The sequence below is a fragment of the Cherax quadricarinatus genome, chromosome 34 (genome assembly GCF_038502225.1).
Source record: "Cherax quadricarinatus isolate ZL_2023a chromosome 34, ASM3850222v1, whole genome shotgun sequence".
NCBI lineage: Eukaryota > Metazoa > Arthropoda > Malacostraca > Decapoda > Parastacidae > Cherax > Cherax quadricarinatus.
The window spans coordinates 9,929,530-9,950,470 of NC_091325.1; the positions used below are offsets into that span (position 1 = coordinate 9,929,530).

The window sequence follows — 20,941 nt, forward strand, 5'->3', positions numbered from 1 at the left end:
GAAGTCCAGGCAGATTCGTTCGTTTCCCTTAACGATTTTGCCTGGACTTCCTACTCATTCCTGCAACACTGAAGGCTCCTGAGGTACTGATTGCAACATCAAAGGCCTAGACCTATTATTCAACTCCCCCTCCCCCTGTTGTTATTTTGCATCATTTATGGCTCATTCCCGGTTACTGCGCAAATTATACAAACATTATCTCTCAGTTCACAGCTGGATTCGAAGGTGCAAACTCAGCGTCAGAGTACACAGTTATCCCAGCGATGCTAGCCCGCCATTTTGATCTTGACCACAATGTATCACAGTGATTCAATGAATTGCATCTCTTCTTCTGTTTTCCATTTAACTGTTACTGGGACGATGAACAATAATGGACGCAAAAGAAGCTGATCTTGTTAATAAAATGTTTTAATAAATATGGAAACAAAAGTTTTTCTACATTGCTATTATTTTTATCTTGTAATACAAATGAACAGCGGTTGAAACGGATTCAAAGGAAGAAAATGTCAACTTTAAAATAAATATAGTTTCCTGACATCAATATTAGCACAGGTATGCATGCAAGTTTGTATGTCTATTATATATATATATATATATATATATATATATATATATATATATATATATATATATATATATATATATATATATATATTTATTTATTTATTTATTTATGCGTTTGAGTGTATCTCACAAATATATATTATAATCATTCAAGTGTTCATCTAACTTATATTTAAAATAGATTTACAGTATGTGTGATTGCATATATGTACGTATTTGTCGATATGCTTAGTATTAATATCACCATTAAGTCGTTTTCAGGTGATGTTTGCCTCTTCCGTGTATCCCTGTGTGTACTTTGTTTCCGGTCATCTTTCCCAGTTTCTAATGGCGCAGTTGAAGGTTGCTGGAACAGTCGAGTTTGCATATATATTTTTTCAAGGAGTGAAAACTGAGAAATCTTTAATGTGTGTATTGCGGGCCGTACCTCTCGACTATTACAAAACTCTCCTCGTTGTTTATGTCCCTTGAACTACCTGGAACTCTCTTTAATTTCCCTTGAGGAGATGTGAAATTGAATATTTCTTGGGTTCATGCCGCCAGCATTTGTTACTTTCCCAGCTGCTGTGTGTGTTAATATGGCGATATTTTCTTGTGAGGCTAAGGGTTGCCGGGTCACCGACTGGAGAAGACCTGCACCGGGAAAACACCGGCGAACAAATGTCAATCAATCAATCAGTCAGTCAGTCGAGACTGAGGTGGTTCAACGTTCTCCCACTTGACAATAAAATGTGGCATGTCTGAGATTTTGGATAAATTACCTTTATCTAATTAGCTAACATACATGAGCTACAAGACCAGTAGGGTGTCAGCACACTGCTCGCTTAGACAATTAAAAAAAAAAACTGCTGTTCTGTAACTCTAGCCAGGTGTCGTGCTATCAAAATTAAATCAGTAATTGCAATAACTACAAATACGATCTTAAAACTTTCTTGTATATTTACTAACATATTAAATAAGTTTTTTCCTCCATGTTAAACTGATTTCCATGCAGTAAATTGCTAACTGAATTTAAAGAATAATGAAAATTAAAATAAAAGAAAATCATTAGATTGAAAGTTATAATAGTAAAAAAGTAAATGTGACTGCTAAAATTTTAATATAATTACACTGTGGTACATGAAGGCAATCTAGAAATTGCTCTGGATACATTAAACTCAAGTGATTAAGTTCATTTCCCGTGAATACTGTTATTGTGTATCAATAATTAGTTTAAGGTCAGCAGTGACTCTTCTCATGAATTCTGCGAAATGAAATTCGGGGTTTCATCAGAGAAAAGTAATCTCCACTGACTTCCGGACCTGCACCGAAATATGTGACTAAATGTTCAGTGCTTTGGAAACATACGTGATGTGTCTGTATAGTAAAGTTCCTGAAAAGTGAAATCATATTAATCTTGGACATAATGGGATTAATTCTTGACACAGTGGGATTAATCTTGACAGATTGGGATTCCCTCCCTGACTGAAATTCAGGAAAGTAACTAAACAGCTGAAGTAAATGTAAATAAGTTCACAGTGCGTCTCATTTTATATATATATATATATATATATATATATATATATATATATATATATATATATATATATATATAAATGCACCACGCAGAAACAAGCGGGTATATACTAGAACATAAGAAAGAAGGAACACTGCAACAGGCCTACTGACCCATGCGGAGCAGGTCCATGTCCCCCTCCGGATTAGACCAATGACCTCCCCCCCGGATTAGCCCAATGACTCACCCAGTCTGATCATCTCCACTCAAGGATGGAGCACTGCACCAGACCCAGCAGCACAAGCTGGTCAGGTCCAACTCTCACCCACCCACACCCACTCATGTATTTATCTAACCTATTTTTAAAACTACACAACGTTTTAGCCTGAATAACTGTACTCGGGAGTTTGTTCCACTCGTCCACGACTCTATTACCAAACCAGTGCTTTCCTATATCCTTTCTGAATCTGAATTTTTCCGACGTGAAACCATTGCTGCGAGTCCTTTCTTGGCTGGAAATTTTCAGCACGCTATTTACATCCCCTTTATTTATTCCTGTTTTCCATTTATACACCTCGATCACATCCCCCCTAATTCTACGCCTTTCGAGAAAGTGCAGATTCAGGGCCCTCAGTCTATCCTCATAGGGAAGATTTCTGATGCATGGTATCATCTTTGTCATCCTCCTCTGTACGTTTTCCAGAGCATTTATATCCATTCTGTAATACGGTGACCAGAACTGAGCAGCATAGTCTAAATGAGGCCTAACCAAGGATATATAGAGTTGAAGAACAACCTAAGGACTTCTATTATTTATACTTCTAGGTATGAAGCCAAGAATTCTGTTAGCTTTATTGCGAACACTAATGCACTGTTGTCTTGGTTTTAGATTACTGCTAACCAGAACTCCTAAATCCTTTTCGCAATCAGTAGTATTAAGATCTACATTATTTAGTTTATATGTGGCATGGTTATTTTCCTGTCCAACATTTAGAACTTTGCATTTGTCAATATTAAACTGCATCTGCCCTTTCTCCGACCATTGCATCAGTCTATTCAAATAATCCTGGAGTGCCCTAGTGTCCTCATTAGAATGAATTGGACGGCCTATTTTGGTGTCATCAGCAAATTTGCTTATGTCGCTATTTATTCCCTCATCTATGTCGTTTATGTAAATTGTGAACAACAACGGGCCCAACACTGACCCCTGTGGAACACCGCTTGTGACGTGCCCCCATTCTGATTTTTCCCCATTTATGCAAACTCTGTCTATTTGTCAGCCATGCCTCTACCCAGAAAAAAGTTTCTCCTCCTATTCCGTGTGCCTTAAGTTTCCTCAATAGCCTCCGCTGTGGAACTCTATCGAAAGCCTTACTGAAGTCCATATACACAATATCATATTCATTACCATGATCTACCTCCTCAAACACCTTAGTGAAAAAAGTTAGTAAATTCCTAAGACAGGCACGCCCCTTCGTAAAACCGTGTTGAGATTCATTAATCAATCTGTGCCTGTCAAGATGGCTACGAATTGCTTCGGCAATTATTGATATAGGTGTCAGCAGGATTCGAAAATACTACTGAGGATGGTCAAGATTCTAAGGCAGCGCTCTAGTCCACTCGGCCACACAAATGCCACATAGATTGGGCAGCCTGGTTCACAAGCCATGTGGCATTTGTGTGGCCGATTGGACAAGAGCGCTGCCTGAGAATCTTGACCGTCCTCAGTAGTAGTTTCGGATCCTGCTGACTGCGATCTTTTGTGTATGTATGTGTGTATAATATATATATGTGTGTATAATATATAATTATATATATATATATATATATATATATATATATATATATATATATATATATATATATATATATATATATATATATATATATATATATAGGTAGTAGGTTGGTAGTCAGAAACCACCCAGGGAAGTACTACCGTCCTGCCAGATGACTGTGAAACAGAAACCTGTAACTGTTTTGCATGATGGTAGGATTGCTGGTGTCTTTTTCTGTCTCATAAGCACGCTAAATAACAGGGATATCTTGCTACTCCAACTTACACTTTGGTCACACTTCACAGACATGCACATGCATATATATATACATACATCTAGGTTTTTCTCCTTTTTCTACATAGCTCTTGTTCTTCTTTATTTCTTCTATTGTCCATGGGGAAGTGGAAAAGAATCTTTCCTCCGTAAGCCATGCGTGTCGTATGAGGCGACTAAAATGCCGGGAGCAATGGGCTAGTAACCCCTTCTCCTGTAGACATTTACTAAAAAAGAGAAGAAGAAAAACTTTATAAAACTGGGATGCTTGAATGTGCGTGGATGTAGTGCAGATGACAAGAAACAGATGATTGCTGATGTTATGAATGAAAAGAAGTTGGATGTCCTGGCCCTAAGCGAAACAAAGCTGAAGGGGGTAGGGGAGTTTCGGTGGGGGGAAATGAATGGGATTAAAACTGGAGTATCTGAGAGAGTTAGATCAAAGGAAGGGGTAGCAGTAATGTTGAATGATCAGTTATGGAAAGAGAAAAGAGAATATGAATGTGTAAATGCAAGAATTATGTGGATTAAAGTAAAGGTTGGATGCGAGAAGTGGGTCATAATAAGCGTGTATGCACCTGGAGAGGAGAGGAATGCAGAGGAGAGAGAGAGATTTTGGGAGATGTTAAGTGAATGTATAGGAGCCTTTGAACCAAGTGAGAGAGTAATTGTGGTAGGGGACCTGAATGCTAAAGTAGGAGAAACTTTTAGAGAGGGTGTGGTAGGTAAGTTTGGGGTGCCAGGTGTAAATGATAATGGGAGCCCTTTGATTGAACTTTGTATAGAAAGGGGTTTAGTTATAGGTAATACATATTTTAAGAAAAAGAGGATAAATAAGTATACAAGATATGATGTAGGGCGAAATGACAGTAGTTTGTTGTATTATGTATTGGTAGATAAAAGACTGTTGAGTAGACTTCAGGATGTACATGTTTATAGAGGGGCCACAGATATATCAGATCACTTTCTAGTTGTAGCTACACTGAGAGTAAAAGGTAGAAGGAATACAAGGAGAATAGAAGCATCAGGGAAGAGAGAGGTGAAGGTTTATAAACTAAAAGAGGAGGCAGTTAGGGAAAGATATAAACAGCTATTGGAGGATAGATGGGCTAATGAGAGCATAGGCAATGGGGTCGAAGAAGTATGGGGTAGGTTTAAAAATGTAGTGTTAGAGTGTTCAGCAGAAGTTGGTGGTTACAGGAAAGTGGGTGCGGGAGGGAAGAGGAGCGATTGGTGGAATGATGATGTAAAGAGAATAGTAAGGGAGAAAAAGTTAGCATATGAGAAGTTTTTACAAAGTAGAAGTGATGCAAGGAGGGAAGAGTATATGGAGAAAAAGAGAAAGGTTAAGAGAGTGGTGAAGCAATGTAAAAAGAGAGCAAATGAGAGTGGGTGAGATGTTATCAACAAATTTTGTTGAAAATAAGAAAAAGTTTTGGAGTGAGATTAACAAGTTAAGGAAGCCTAGAGAACAAACGGATTTGTCAGTTAAAAATAGGAGAGGGGAGTTATTAAATGGAGAGTTAGAGGTATTGGGAAGATGGAGGGAATATTTTGAGGAATTGTTAAATGTTGATGAAGATAGGGAAGCTGTGATTTCGTGTATAGGGCAAGGAGGAATAACATCTTGTAGGAGTGAGGAAGAGCCAGTTGTGAGTGTGGGGGAAGTTCGTGAGGCAGTAGGTAAAATGAAAGGGGGTAAGGCAGCCGGGATTGATGGGATAAAGATAGAAATGTTAAAAGCAGGTGGGGATATAGTTTTGGAGTGGTTGGTGCAATTATTTAATAAATGTATGGAAGAGGGTAAGGTACCTAGGGATTGGCAGAGAGCATGCATAGTTCCTTTGTATAAAGGCAAAGGGGACAAAAGAGAGTGCAAAAATTATAGGGGGATAAGTCTGTTGAGTATACCTGGTAAAGTGTATGGTAGAGTTATTATTGAAAGAATTAAAAGTAAGACGGAGAATAGGATAGCAGATGAACAAGGAGGCTTTAGGAAAGGTAGGGGGTGTGTGGACCAGGTGTTTACAGTGAAACATATAAGTGAACAGTATTTAGATAAGGCTAAAGAGGTCTTTGTGGCATTTATGGATTTGGAAAAGGCGTATGACAGGGTGGATAGGGGGGCAATGTGGCAGATGTTGCAGGTGTATGGTGTAGGAGGTAGGTTACTGAAAGCAGTGAAGAGTTTTTACGAGGATAGTGAGGCTCAAGTTAGAGTACATAGGAAAGAGGGAAATTATTTCCCAGTAAAAGTAGGCCTTAGACAGGGATGTGTGATGTCACCGTGGTTGTTTAATATATTTTTAGATGGGGTTGTAAGAGAAGTAAATGCGAGGGTCTTGACAGGAGGCGTGGAGTTAAAAGATAAGGAATCACACAAAGTGGGAGTTGTCACAGTTGCTCTTTGCTGATGACACTGTGCTCTTGGGAGATTCTGAAGAGAAGTTGCAGAGATTGGTGGATGAATTTGGTAGGGTGTGCAAAAGAAGAAAATTAAAAGTGAATATAGGAAAGAGTAAGGTTATGAGGATAACAAAAAGATTAGGTGATGAAAGATTGGATATCAGATTGGAGGGAGAGAGTATGGAGGAGGTGAATGCATTCAGATATTTGGGAGTGGACGTGTCAGCGGATGGGTCTATGAAGGATGAGGTGAATCATAGAATTGATGAGGGGAAAAGGGTGAGTGGTGCACTTAGGAGTCTGTGGAGACAAAGAACTTTGTCCTTGGAGGCAAAGAGGGGAATGTATGAGAGTATAGTTTTACCAACACTCTTATATGGGTGTGAAGTATGGGTGATGAATGTTGCAGCGAGAAGAAGGATGGAGGCAGTGGAGATGTCATGTCTGAGGGCAGTGTGTGGTGTGAATATAATGCAGAGAATTCGTAGTTTGGAAGTTAGGAGGAGGTGCGGGATTACCAAAACTATTGTCCAGAGGGCTGAGGAAGGGTTGTTGAGGTGGTTCGGACATGTAGAGAGAATGGAGCGAAACAGAATGACTTCAAGAGTGTATCAGTCTGTAGTAGAAGGAAGGCGGGGTAGGGGTCGGCCTAGGAAAGGTTGGAGGGAGGGGGTAAAGGAGGTTTTGTGTGCGAGGGGCTTGGACTTCCAGCAGGCGTGCGTGAGCGTGTTTGATAGGAGTGAATGGAGACGAATAGTTTTTAATACTTGACGTGCTGTTGGAGTGTGAGCAAAGTAACATTTATGAAGGGGTTCAGGGAAACCGGCAGGCCGGACTTGAGTCCTGGAGATGGGAAGTACAGTGCCTGCACTCTGAAGGAGGGGTGTTAATGTTGCAGTTTAAAAACTGTAGTGTAAAGCACCCTTCTGACAAGACAGTGATGGAGTGAATGATGGTGAAAGTTTTTCTTTTTCGGGCCACCCTGCCTTGGTGGGAATCAGCCAGTGTGATAATAAAAAAAAAATATATATATATATGTATATATATATATATATGTATATATATATATATATGTATATATATATATATATATATATATATAGTCTCACGGAGTTAAGTGCCACACCATTAGTTTGTGCAGCCAACGGGAGAAAAGACTTCAAAGTTGCATTTACCATAAAATAGAGTTTATTTTCAGGATGCTTAGAGTTGGCTTTAGAATATATCTTAAACTTGTGTATCATTTTTCAAATAACTTTCTTCTCATCAAACGTCTTACCTTTGGGTATGTTAAATTAGTCGATTCAGAAGTCATGGTATTTTATTTCTTTAACTCTTTGGCTATTGCGTTTGAAGATTTCCAAGAAGTATTAATGTGAGAGATCTTGGAAGGGGTTTAACAATTCTAAGTTTTCTCCTTCAGGAATAATTAGGCATATTGCATGCGTGAAGCATGGTGCATAAAAAGACTAGAGAGAGGTTGAGAAAGATTGCCACAGAGACCCGGGTCCTCTGAAAAGATTTACAGGATTGTAACTAAAGAGAGTCTTGAGTATATGGGATTACTAAAAGTAGAGGGGTAGAGATGCTAAGGTCCCTTAAGAACTGAGCATATAATTAAAAGATAAGACCATGGAAACGGACGCCACAAAGTTGACTGGATAACTTCAGCACAACAGACTGGATAACTTCTGCATAAAAGACTGGGCAACTTCAGCTCAACAGGGGGTGACGTAAAAAAAAAAAAAATTTAAGTGAGCTAGTGTATGTAGGACAATCAAAGTTTGGACAAACTGTTAAACGAAATAAACGTGCTGTTAGAAATTGTCGAAGTCATGAGGAGAGGTTAGGGAACTCAAACTGATTACACTGGAGGACAGGAGTACTAGGGATTAAGATAAGATTTCGTTCGGATTTTTAACCCCGGAGGGTTAGCCACCCAGGATAACCCAAGAAAGTCAGTGCGTCATCGAGGACTGTAACTTATTTCCATTGGGGTCCTTAATCTTGTCCCCCAGGATGCGACCCACACCAGTCGACTAACACCCAGGTACCTATTTGCTGCTAGGTGAACAGGACAACAGGTGTAAGGAAACGTGTCGAAATGTTTCCACCCGCCGGGAATCGAACCCGGGCCCTCCGTGTGTGAAGCGGGAGCTTTAGCCACCAGGCCACCGGGTATGATAACGCCGTACAATATTGTAAGAAGTAATGGAACAATGTGGCGAGTGTCGTAGAGGTGGGATCCATGCATAGCTTCAAGAAGAGGTACGACAAAGCTCTTACAGCCTATAGGAGACCTAGTAGCGACCAACGAATAGGTGGGGTCAGGACTCTACCCCTGCAACCACATATAGGTGAGTACACAGCGCATGGCAGGCGATCTTTGAGTATGCAGCTCCATTATGGAACCCGCATATGATAAATTATGCTGGAAAAATGCATGATATTTCAAACGAGACTAGTCCCTGAGCTGAAGGGTACACAGTTAAAGGTTAACAACAGACGCGTCGCGGGAATATTGGGAAATATTTCTTTAGAGTGGTCAGGAAGTGGAATGACCTAGACAGGAAAGTTGTAGAGGCAAGGTCAATGCAGCCAGGAGAAGAGGTAACCCAGTAGCAGCCAACAGAGGATGCCAGAAGCTGAAAATCGACCCTTGTAACTAATACAGAGTCCTGTGGCTTGGTTGGCAGTGTTCTCGCCTCTCATACTGAGTGTCCGCGGGTGGCATCCTGGAGAACAAGATTGAAGGACTTCTTTAAAGTTCGTGTAAATAACTCTTTACTCTGGTGTCCTAGTGGCTAAAGCTCTCGCTTTACACGGCGAGGGTCTGGGTTCGATTCCCAGTCAGAGTAGAAACATCGGACGTGTTTTACACAGGTTGTCTATGTTCACAAATCAGTAAAAAGGGTACCTGGGAGTTAGTCAACTGGTGTGGGTCGCATCCTGGGACAAAATTGACCTAATTTGCCAGAAATGCTCTGCATAACTAGAGACTTTCTATATAGTAGTATGTCACTGATATCAGCTAGACCTGTATACCATGTACATGTACTTGTAGTAAATAAAGATATATGATTATCATTTATTATTATTTCCGCTGGCTTACTGGTCTACCCCTTTAAAAATTATGGTTATAGCAGTATCTCATTTTAGTGTAAATAATATTCCTAAAGTTTTTTCTTTTTTTTTTTTTAACTTTTAAGGTTTAAATAAGATATTAAAAGGGACCAAATGACAATAAGTCGCCCTGTCTAATTTTTTGAGAGGTTATTCTAGGTAATTTACACTATGTTTGATAAGTGTACTTATGAGTACATGTGCCTAAATAAATTTACTACGATGAGGACATGTATTTATTTCCTAAAGTTAGTCTTTTAAAATACTTCATTTTCTATGACTAGCATTAAAGAAAATGAAACCTCAATCAAAAGTATAAGGTAAACCCGCGTCGAATAAAAGCAGTTCGTTGTGAATAATAATAATAATAATAATAATAATAATAATAATAATAATAATAATAATATGTAGGTAGTAGGTTGGTAGACAGCAGCCGCCCAGGGAGATACTACCATCCTGCCAAGTGAATGTAAAATGAAAGCCTGTAATTGTTTTACATGATGGTAGGATTGCTGGTGTTTTTTGTCTCAAACATGCAAGGTTTCAGGTACTTCTTGCTACTTCTGCTTACACTTAGGTCACACTACACATACATGTACAAGCATATATATACACACCCCTCTGGGTTTTCTTCTATTTTCTTATTAGTTCTTGTTCTTGTTTATTTCCTCTTATCTCCATGGGGAAGTGGAACAGAATTCTTCCTCCGTAAGCTATGCGTGTTGTAAGAGGCGACTAAAATGCCAGGAGCAAGGGGCTAGTAACCCCTTCTCCTGTATATATTACTAAATGTGAAAGGAGAAACTTTTGTTTTTCCTTTTGGGCCACCCCGCCTCGGTGGGATACGGCCGGTGTGTTGAAAGAAAGAATAATAATAATAATAATAATAATATTAATAATAATAATAATAATATATTTGCTTATTTCTACAAGTACTTGAAGAAATACTACTATATAATTAGAAAGCCGCTTGTTATGCAGAGCATTTTGGGCAAATTAAGTCAATTTTGTCACCAGTCGACTAAGTAAGCAAGTTTATTCAGGTATACACAAATACAGTTACATAGAATTATCATACATAGCAGCATATGTGTAGAGAACCTAGGATAACCCAAAAAAGTCAGACAGATACCCATTTTACTGATCGGTGAACAGAGAGATCAGGTGTCTTATGGAAACACGTCCTAATGTTTTCCAGCCGTACCGGGGGATTGATCCCCGGACCTCAGTGAGTACGCTAGCCACCGATCGGCTTATGAAACATATTTTCATAGCTTCTTCAATGGTCCCAGCTTATTAACTGCAGTGCACTCCGGTTTTCATCCGATCAGTAAGGTTTAGCGGCAATGAGTTTGGGTAGTACCTGGATGAGTTACTACCAAATACCTCTTAATACTGTACTTATTCTGGAATCCCAAGGAAAATAAGCCATAGATATTTAAAAAGCTTTTTTTCTTCAACTTACAATAAAAATTCCATTGCAATCGGAGCATTTAAAAAAACTAATCCTCAATTCTGTCCCCTCCTCCAGGTTAGACCCCGACTTTGAAGTAGTTGGAATCCTTAGTGTTTTAGTAATGAGCTCGTTGACTATGGGAATTTTAGTCAAGCAGGAAGGGCAAGAGAAAGAGACTGACGAGAAGAGGGTCAAAGAGGCCCGAAGATCTTGTCAGGCTCGTTAGGGGGTCACGGGCTAAGTCCGCCTGAGTCTAGAAGTGTTAATTCACCTAATGTTGTGTGTTTGCAAGGATTATGGAGAAGGAAAGGGTTATTATTATGTGAATAACACCAGGTTTGGTAATCCAGGTTAACAGAGCCGCAAATTTTTGGTGATACTTCGTGCAAGATAGCCTGTCTTCAGTTTCATGACCTGCTGTATCAAGTGATGGATCAATGGCGACGTTGCATACTCTATTATCGGCTTTACGAATGTCGCATAGACATAAATAACACGTGTAAATTTGCTAGAGCATTTTTACTTTACATACATTGGTATACTTATAATCTATGCGCATGTGAGGTAACCTACTGTAGTCGCTCGTGGTGGCCACCAGTGTGACGCTGCGCTCTCTCTCCAGCCCCATGGGCTTTGTTATATTTACATTTGAACTCTTGTAGCCTCACCTACCTCCTTTCCCTGTGCATTCCACTTGCTCGACTCCCTCAGTGAAGCCGATTCTCTCTACGTCTCTTTCACTCATTTTACTCATCTAACCAAATGCCAGTCAGTCTGACTTCCAGCCGTAACTATAAGCCCAAAAGTTCACTTTCCATCCTGCAAATAAACACATCAGATAACTTAACAATGATGAGATAATAACAGTGTGCAAGAGTAGTGCATGTAGTGCTGTGTATATCTGGGATAATTTATTACTGAATTCAGCAGCTAGATTTGGATAATGGCAGTTAACCTTAAGTTATCTGATGTGTTTATTTGCAGGATGGAAAGTGAACTTTTGGGCTTATAGTTACGGCTGGAAGTCAGACTGACTGGCTTAGATGAGTAAAATGAGTGAAAGAGACGTAGAGAGAATCGGCTTCACTGAGGGAGTCGAGCAAGTGGAATGCACAGGGAAAGGAGGTAGGTGAGGCTACAAGAGTTCAAATGTAAATATAACAAAGCCCATGGGGCTGGAGAGAGAGCGCAGCGTCACACTGGTGGCCACCACGAGCGACTACAAGTAGGTTACCACACATGCGCATAGATTATAAGTATACCAATGTATGTAAAGTATAAATGCTCTAACAAATTTACACGTGTTATTTATGTCTATGCGACATTTGTAAAGCCGATGATAGTGTATGCAACGTCGCCATTGATCCATCACTTGATACAGCAGGTCATGAAACTGAAGAAAGTATGGAGGCTAAAATCAAGATTAGTCTCAGAGCTAAGGAAAATAAACTGTAAAGAGAGGCCTTAAAGACTGAACACGATGAAAACGAATTAAAAGACCAAGAGAGACATGATTACGAAGTACAATATACTCAGTGAACTTGATAGGGTTCACCGTATAAGATTGTTAAAAGGCATATTTTATAAAAAATGAGCCAGTGATGTTAGGTGATGGAATGAAATGGTCGAAAAGGAGAACGAACTCGAAATACATCTTTCGGGGTTTCACGAAGGTAGGGTGTAAAACTTTTCAGGGCCAGTTATGAACCGGGTCCAAGAACCGAGACCCGCTTGTTGTAGCCAAAAATGTGTGTACAAATGGGAGAGTATATAGGAGAGCACAAGCTTCTGTGAACAGAAACACGGTTAGATACAGACACAGAAGCACGCACACGCACACACACACTGTCGGAGTGGGTACATGTTTCGAGTGGGTACATGTGTCGAGTGGGGTTCCACAAGTGTCAGTCCCAGGTCCGGTGCTGTTTCTTGTATATATGAATGACATGACGGAAGGGATAGATTCGGAGGTGTCCCTGTTCGCAGATGACGTGAACCTAACGAGAATACAAGTCGACGAGGATCAGGTAAGCCTACTAGGGGAACTGGACAGGCTGCAAGCCTGGTCAGACATATGGCTTCTGGAGTTTAACCCCTAGAAAGTACAAAGTTATGAAGCTTGGGGAAGTACAATGAAGACCGCCCGCAGACGGAGTACAGCGTAAGAGGTCAAAGTCTGGAAAACTCACTCAAGAAAAAGGATCTTGGGGTGAACATCATACCGGTCACATCTCCTGAGGTGCACATCAACCAAATAACGGCATCAACATATGGACGCCTGGCAAACCTGAGAATAGAGTTTCGACATCTAAGTAAGGAGTCAGTCGAAACTGTACCAAGTGTACGTCAGGCCTATATTGGAGTATGGAGCACCAATATGAAACCCACACACATGGTCAAACACGTCAAGAAATTAGAAAAAAAAGTACAAAGGTCTGCAACAAGACTAGTTCTGGAGCTGAGGGGTACATTCTTCGAGGAGGGGTTAAGGAACTCGACCTGACAACACTGGAGAACAGGAGCAGGGAAAGGGGACATGATAACGACATATAAAATACTGAGAGGAATTGACATGGTGGATAGGAACAGAATGTGTCAGGGATGGGACACAGCAACAAGGGGTCACAGCTGGACGTTGAAAACTCAGATGAGTCACAGGGATGTTAGGAAGTACTTCATCAGAAACAGAGTTGTCAGGAAGTGGAACAGTCTGGAGAGTGATGTAGTGGAGGCAGGATCCATCCACTCTCTCCCTGCTCATTGAGCAGGGAGAGAGTGGATGGACCTAGTAGCGACCAGCGAAGAGGCGAGGCCAGGAGTTATGAATCGACCCCTACGACCACAATTAGGTTTAGTACACACACACACACACACACACACACACACACATACACACACACACACACACACACACACACACACACACACAAGGTCTAAGGTTTAATCTTGGTAGAGGAGCTGTAGCTAAGCCTATCCCCTAAAAGCACGAATGTACACAAGTGCATAGCATGCCTACAGGGTTTCCACCAACGACACTTAGACCAGTGTGTTTACAAGGCGCTAGTCTGCCTCCAGGAGCAGGTGGAGAAACACTGTCTTCAATCACACGTATTCCTGCACCATCACCACCTCTTGTGTCTCAGCGTCAGTAGTACCAGGCAGGAAACGCTCACACATGCACTCAACGCACCTTCTGTCTTTGTGAGACGAGTGTGACAGTTTAGACAGAGAGAGAGAGAAGTTAGAAAGGGTGTTTGGGTAACTCTTTGTGGTTATGTATCAAATATATTTTGTATTTAGTATCGTAGTTTTAAATACTGAGCTGCAATTTAATACACTGTTACCCTACATGAGAGATTGTTTTTTAAAAGTGGAATAATTGGAAATTAAATTCGTTTGACGACTTCAGCTTCCTTGCGTTTTTCTACACACGCCAAATGAAGATGAGACCATTAATATTTCTCAGGTAAGTGAAGCATTATTTTCTTTTTGCGTAACAGTAAAAACTATGCATCACCAACTGGTATATTTAAAAATATTGTCTTTTTCCACAAATATGTTTGATTTAATTTCTGCTGAAAGAAACATTATGAGCATTTGTATTTCATGAAGCACTAAACCTGTGTGGGATATTAAGAGCAAAATAATTTTCAATAGTAATCAGGTGTATCACTGGAGTAAAAATACAGGATTCATCTGACTGATGTTGGGAGGAAGGAGCAATCAGCCAGACATATAGTCAGAGTAACCAGCAACATTATGAAGTTTCGCAGCTCTGCTTCCTTGTCAGCTTCTCCTATCCACGGGTATTGTTGTGGGCTGGTACTAGGGAAGAAGCGTGTGGACCTTCTAGTGGATTACTTGCAAATATGAGATTTTTTGTTGTGAAGGAAACGACGAAACATTTTCCTTCAGTGCAACTTACCCCACTGGTAAAGCTGTTCATATTACCTTTTTATGTTGGTGGTGGTGTTCAGCGTTTCCACATTCGACTTACGGCATCAAACCCTCTTTCCGTGATTCATTTTTCTCCGGAAGATGTCCTGTCCGTATGAACCAAGGTGTGTGTCTCTCTCTCATTGTATATACTCTTAATTCAATTACTGTTTTTGGGATTACGTTATTTTCAAAGTCAATGGACAAGTGAACTGCACGAACAGACCTTAACCTAACAAAGAAATTAGTCTTGTCACAGTCTAATAGACCTCTCAGAGGTTAAAATACAATTTGAGAGATAAAAAGAGGCGAAAGCAAACTGCGCAAGATTAAATTCCTTATCCTGTTATCTGCACTTCTTCCTGTTCTCTTCTCACAGTGGTACATTTTTTCCATATAAATCACATGCGTAGCCAGAGTGTAAACCTCTGCTATATATATATTTCACTGAAATATTTGTGAAATGCTGAAATCATATGCCACTAGCGATCGCTTTCCTTGGATTACCTTGTGGAATGATGGCAGGTAGTTATGGCGAGAAGTGTGTGTAAATCTCTTTACACCTCTTGAACCTTGTTCACGTTGAAGAGATTCTGTGAACAGTATAAGTGCATACGGATACACAAAGGCCTTGGAGCAAGTCCCTAGAATAAAACTTAATTTTTTTCTGTTTGAAGCAAATTTTTAATTCTTGCTCAAAATATCTGGTATATTACTTTCACTAACAAGAAACCTTGGTACATCAAATAGGTCAGTAAGTAGACACCTTTCATTAGAGTGGACATAAGGAAAATGTACCTAGGAGAAAGTCGATTGTTGTTGTTCGCGTCTTCCAGAAGACACTTGAAGGACCCCAAAGAAAATTAACACTACTTGGCTTTCTTATGGTATTCTGGGTTAATAATTTAAAAAAAAAAAAAAAAAAAAAAAAATTCTTGTTCTAGGTTGAGAGTTGAAGCCATAAAGTTCGACCCTAAAATAGCTATATTACTTTCCACATTCCAAAGAGAAGTCAACGATGTTTTTTTCTGTTACACCTTATAATACTATGTTTGAAGAAGAATGATTTCCATCGCATCACATACAAGTAAAATATTTTCTTTTTCCCGAAATGACTATTCTTCAAATAAAGAAAGTACTATTAGTTTGAAAGCAAATAATTGTATAGTAATGGAGTCAAAGTGCATAAAATTCATGGTTAAGACTGACTAGCTTTGAATAATTGACAAAAACATTTAAACTGAAATCAAAAATTTAAACAACGAGGACCCCCTGTGACGTTACAGTGCTACCATCCAGCTGGGGCTAACAAGATCGCCCGGCTACTGAAGCTCTCAAGATCTTTGCACCTCTGGGAATCACATTCTCGATTACATATAATTTCCCGGGAACTCAATCTGACAGAATCAAAGCATGAGTTCTCAGCTTTCATTCACCGTGTAGTTTGCTGCCGCCCCGAGCTCGTGCAATCGGAATTTTATTTTTTGTCATTTGTTGCTTATTAAGCCAGAGTATTTAAAGAAATGGACAAATTACGTACGTGAAACGCTATCGGGAAGAAACGGAACCTAAGAAGAATAAGTGGCATTCCGCAAGATAAAGAAAGAGATACGATCCTTTTTCCTGCGGTTGGAAAACTTGTCTACCACTTGGGATTAGCTAAGAGTTATTTGTTAGGTATGGTTTAGAGAATGTGAAAGCTTGAATGTTAGAATGGATGCAATCCTGGTACCGACAATATAGGTTCTTGATTAATTTCTTGATCAATTTCATTACAATTCACGGTCACCCTTGTGAGAAACACTGGTTACTTTTGGCATATAACCACTCGATGCAAAATGAAAGGTGTATGATAAACACCGCATGCGTAATTTACTTCGTTTCACGCAGCACTCGTAAGGTTTCCTATGTCAGTAATTAGTTACTATACGTGGTTGTCGCTACCAATAGTTAGCGGACAGCTTCTCAGAGGCACAATACATCCGTTAACAACTGAATATTTCCTTGTGGCAGATAGAGCTTCATTGATATCGACTGAGGAAGATTTCCAGAGACTTCTCTAAGTAACAACGCTGGCAGCAGCCTCTCGCGGCGGTAAATGGTGGTTATGGTGATGGAAGTGGTGTAAATGGAGGTGTTGGTAGGTGTGGTGGTGTTAGAAGGGTTTTTGATAGTTTTGCTGCCCTTGTTCGTAATGATGGGTCTGGTGATGGTGTTAGTGACGCTGGTGGTGTGGTGTGTCGGTGATGACGTACTTGTTTATGGTGTCAGTGATAATGATAGTCTCCAGGATGGTGTCAGATGTTGTGGGTATAGTGGTGGTGATGGTGGGTTTAGTTTTGACTGTTGGTGGTGATACTGAAGGATTCAGAGGAGGTTGTGATGGAGTTGTAATTGTAGTTGCTGTTGTATTAGTAATAATGGTAGTACTTGTAATAGTAGTTGTAATAGCTGCAGTAGTAATAGTGTTTGGTGGTGGTGGTGATACTGGATATAGTGATGGTAGTGGTAGTGTAAGTAGAGATAGCAGTGTTAGTAATGATCTTCGTGGAGAACTCGGCAGATTGCGCAAGACTTTTCCAAACCTGACTTGTGCCAAAACTGTGTCGTAAACTTTTGTCGATGTTTGCACTGAACAAACTTAAAATAATTGAACTATAATTCTTTGCGTAAGCATGTAAAGAAAGCATTATATGTGTTCATTATTGCAATAATTACAATAATAAAATTATTATTAGTAGTAGTAGTAGTAGCAGCAGCAGAAGCAGTAATAGTAGTGTTTTTTACAGAAAAATTATAATAATTTTGCGTATATTATTTTGCTAATGGCATATGCGAGAAAATTCAGTTATTTAACATTATTTAATCGACAACACCAGAGGAAGGAGAGAGAAGGAGAGAGAGAAGGAGAGAGAGAAGGAGAGAGAGAAGGAGAGAGAGAAGGAGAGAGAGAAGGAGAGAGAGAAGGAGAGAGAGAGGAGAGAGAGAAGGAGAGAGAGAAGGAGAGAGAGAAGGAGAGAGAGAAGGAGAGAGAGAAGGAGAGAGAGAAGGAGAGAGAGAAGGAGAGAGAGAAGGAGAGAGAGAAGGAGAGAGAGAAGGAGAGAGAGAAGGAGAGAGAGAAGGAGAGAGAGAAGGAGAGAGAGAAGGAGAGAGAGAAGGAGAGAGACACAGACACACACAGACACACACACAGACACACACACAGACACACACACAGACACACACACAGACACACACACAGACACACACAGACACACACACAGACACACACACAGACACACACACAGACACACACACAGACACACAGACACACAGACACACACAGACACACACAGACACACACACAGACACACAGACACACACAGAGACACACACAGACACACACAGACACACACACAGACACACACACAGACACACACACAGACACACACACAGACACACACACAGACACACACACAGACACACACGCACGCACACACGCACGCGCGCACACACACACACACACACACACACACACACACACACACACACACACACACACACACACACACACACACCACATAAATAAAAGAAAAATTTATTATACGAAGTCCCCAAAGAAACAAAAAAAACTAATGAAGAGCATTCAAAACCAGGAGCAGAAGTCGCTGCAGAGAAGCAGCCACGGCCACGTGAAGACAGTGAAGCAACAACAGAAATAGAATTTACAACAGTCACAACTACGACAACCTACCAGACACATCGCTCAACCTCATTTTCTGGTGGATACAGAGCGAATGTAGCGGCAGCACAAGAGAGAATTAAGGTAGTCACCATTCAACTTCCACTGAAGCGTAGCAGTAGGGCAGAATTTGTGCTGAGAATCACTGGCCTTGACTACTTCCTTTAAAGGCTTCCGGGTAAATCATCGCCGTCGAAGAAAAGGAGACAAATTCGCATGTGAGAAAACACACACACACACACACACACACACACACACACACACACACACACACACACACACACACACAGGACTGGATCTTCAAAAGATGGGACACAGCAACGAGTGAATACATTTGGAAGTTGAAGACTCTGATGAATCACTGGAATGTTAGGAAGTATTTCTTCAGTCACAGAGTTGTCAGGAAGTGGAATTGTCTTCGAAAGTGATGTAGTGGAGGCAGGATCCATACAAAGCTTTAAGAAGAGGTATAATAAAGTTCATGGAGCAAGAAGAGTGACCTAGTAGCGACCAGTGAAGAGGAGGGGCCACGAGCTGTGACTCGATCCCTGCATCTAAAACTACGTGAGTACACACACACACACACACACACACACACACACACACACACACAGCGAGTGACCGAAAGAGAGAGATGGGGCTGGATTGAAGTTGAAGGAACAAATTTAGAGATCTTTGCGATGAAGGCTTCCACAAAGTTGATATTTCTCCTGATCGTCGCAGCGACAAGATATATGTCCAGAGCGAATCAGTAATGATACACTCGCACCATGGTTGTAACTATTCGACTATTTTCGTCTTTTCTTGTGTATTATGCGCATTACATTTATGAATATTTATAAAAGGCATTAAAATTTACTGCTGAACGTTTTCAGTATTATATACCGTTATTATCAGTAAACTTTCAGGAGGGATTCTTCGTCTGCTGGAATTCTGTCGAAAATCAAGTCTCCTTGTACAAATATCACAATAACATGTATAATATATATTGATTCTGTTGTACTACACAGTGTTGGGTACTTGAAACAATCTGCAAGAATTACAAGTAGACTGATGAAAACGTGTTATATAATGTTTTGACCTTTGTGTTATTAATGTATGAAACACTAATTTCAGAAAAACTGAACCACGCTACAAAATGTTCTATACGTGAATTAACAATGTCTGTTGTAACCAATTACTGTTGCAAAAATGAATAAGCTAGCATTTAAAAAAAAAAAAAAAAAGCTAGTTAACACATTGTTCTCACACTGTGGATGTTTCTGGCCAGCATTACCGGAGGTCACAGGAGTCGTGTGAGTGCTTTTCAGAACATGGCGAAGGCAACATGTTTCTTAGATTTGTCATTTACCATTACATTTATTCTTCATTTTCACTAAATATAATTTGACTTTCTGCAAAATATTCTCCCTTTCATATACACACACACACACACACATTATATATATATATATATATATATATATATATATATATATATATATATATATATATATATATATATATATATATATATATATTATATATATATATATATATATATATATGCAAAATTCCAAGCGCTTTCGTGACTACTCACATTATCAAGGAATAGTTCCTTGATAATGTGAGTAGTCACGAAAGCGCTTGGAATTTCTCTATTATTTCAAAGTGGTTGTTTTGCATATTCTGAAATCACCTGTTTACTGTGATCTTATTGCATATATATATATATATATATATATATATATATATATATATATATATATATATATATATATATATATATATATATATATAATCTTATATACAAATACCTCACATATGTATATAAAAAGTAGAAGTCATTATTAATTTCCTTTAACCAATTATTGTTTAGATGTCTTGACGTGTTACGCAATGAGTCACGATAGTAACTTGAACGTTATATCATGACAACAGTTTGTCGGTCAGAGACGTGTTCGTTCCCGATGGGCCCTGTTTAACCTAGACCTGCAAGGTATCAGTTAAAAGTGACTTACAGCCCCAGGAGTTAATGTAACACTCCAAAGCATATTTTTTTTTTCATTAACTTGGAATGGTCATCAAAAACAATTCCCTAAATGAAGTTTATTATGTATTTTACCAACACTAAATTTCACTTTCCTTAGTTTGCAAACTTTTACTTCCTAAATGTCTCTTAGGATTTCGTAATTTTTTGAATTTTTGGT

General features: G+C 39.6%; 1 protein-coding gene and 1 long non-coding RNA gene across 2 annotated transcripts in view; one reads left to right on the plus strand and one right to left on the minus strand.

Annotated features, from left to right (window-relative positions):
- LOC138853596 (uncharacterized) overlaps window positions 1-20,941 on the minus strand; it is a 208,327-nt gene that overhangs the window by 83,523 nt on the left and 103,863 nt on the right. The window lies entirely within an intron of this gene.
- Window positions 14,184-20,941, plus strand: part of LOC128693632 (uncharacterized) — a 34,381-nt gene continuing 27,623 nt past the window's right edge. The window contains exon 1 of the mRNA XM_070091255.1: window positions 14,184-14,561. Coding sequence (XP_069947356.1) covers window positions 14,533-14,561 — 29 coding nt within the window. The 5' untranslated portion in view covers window positions 14,184-14,532. The remainder of the gene's footprint in view (window positions 14,562-20,941) is intronic.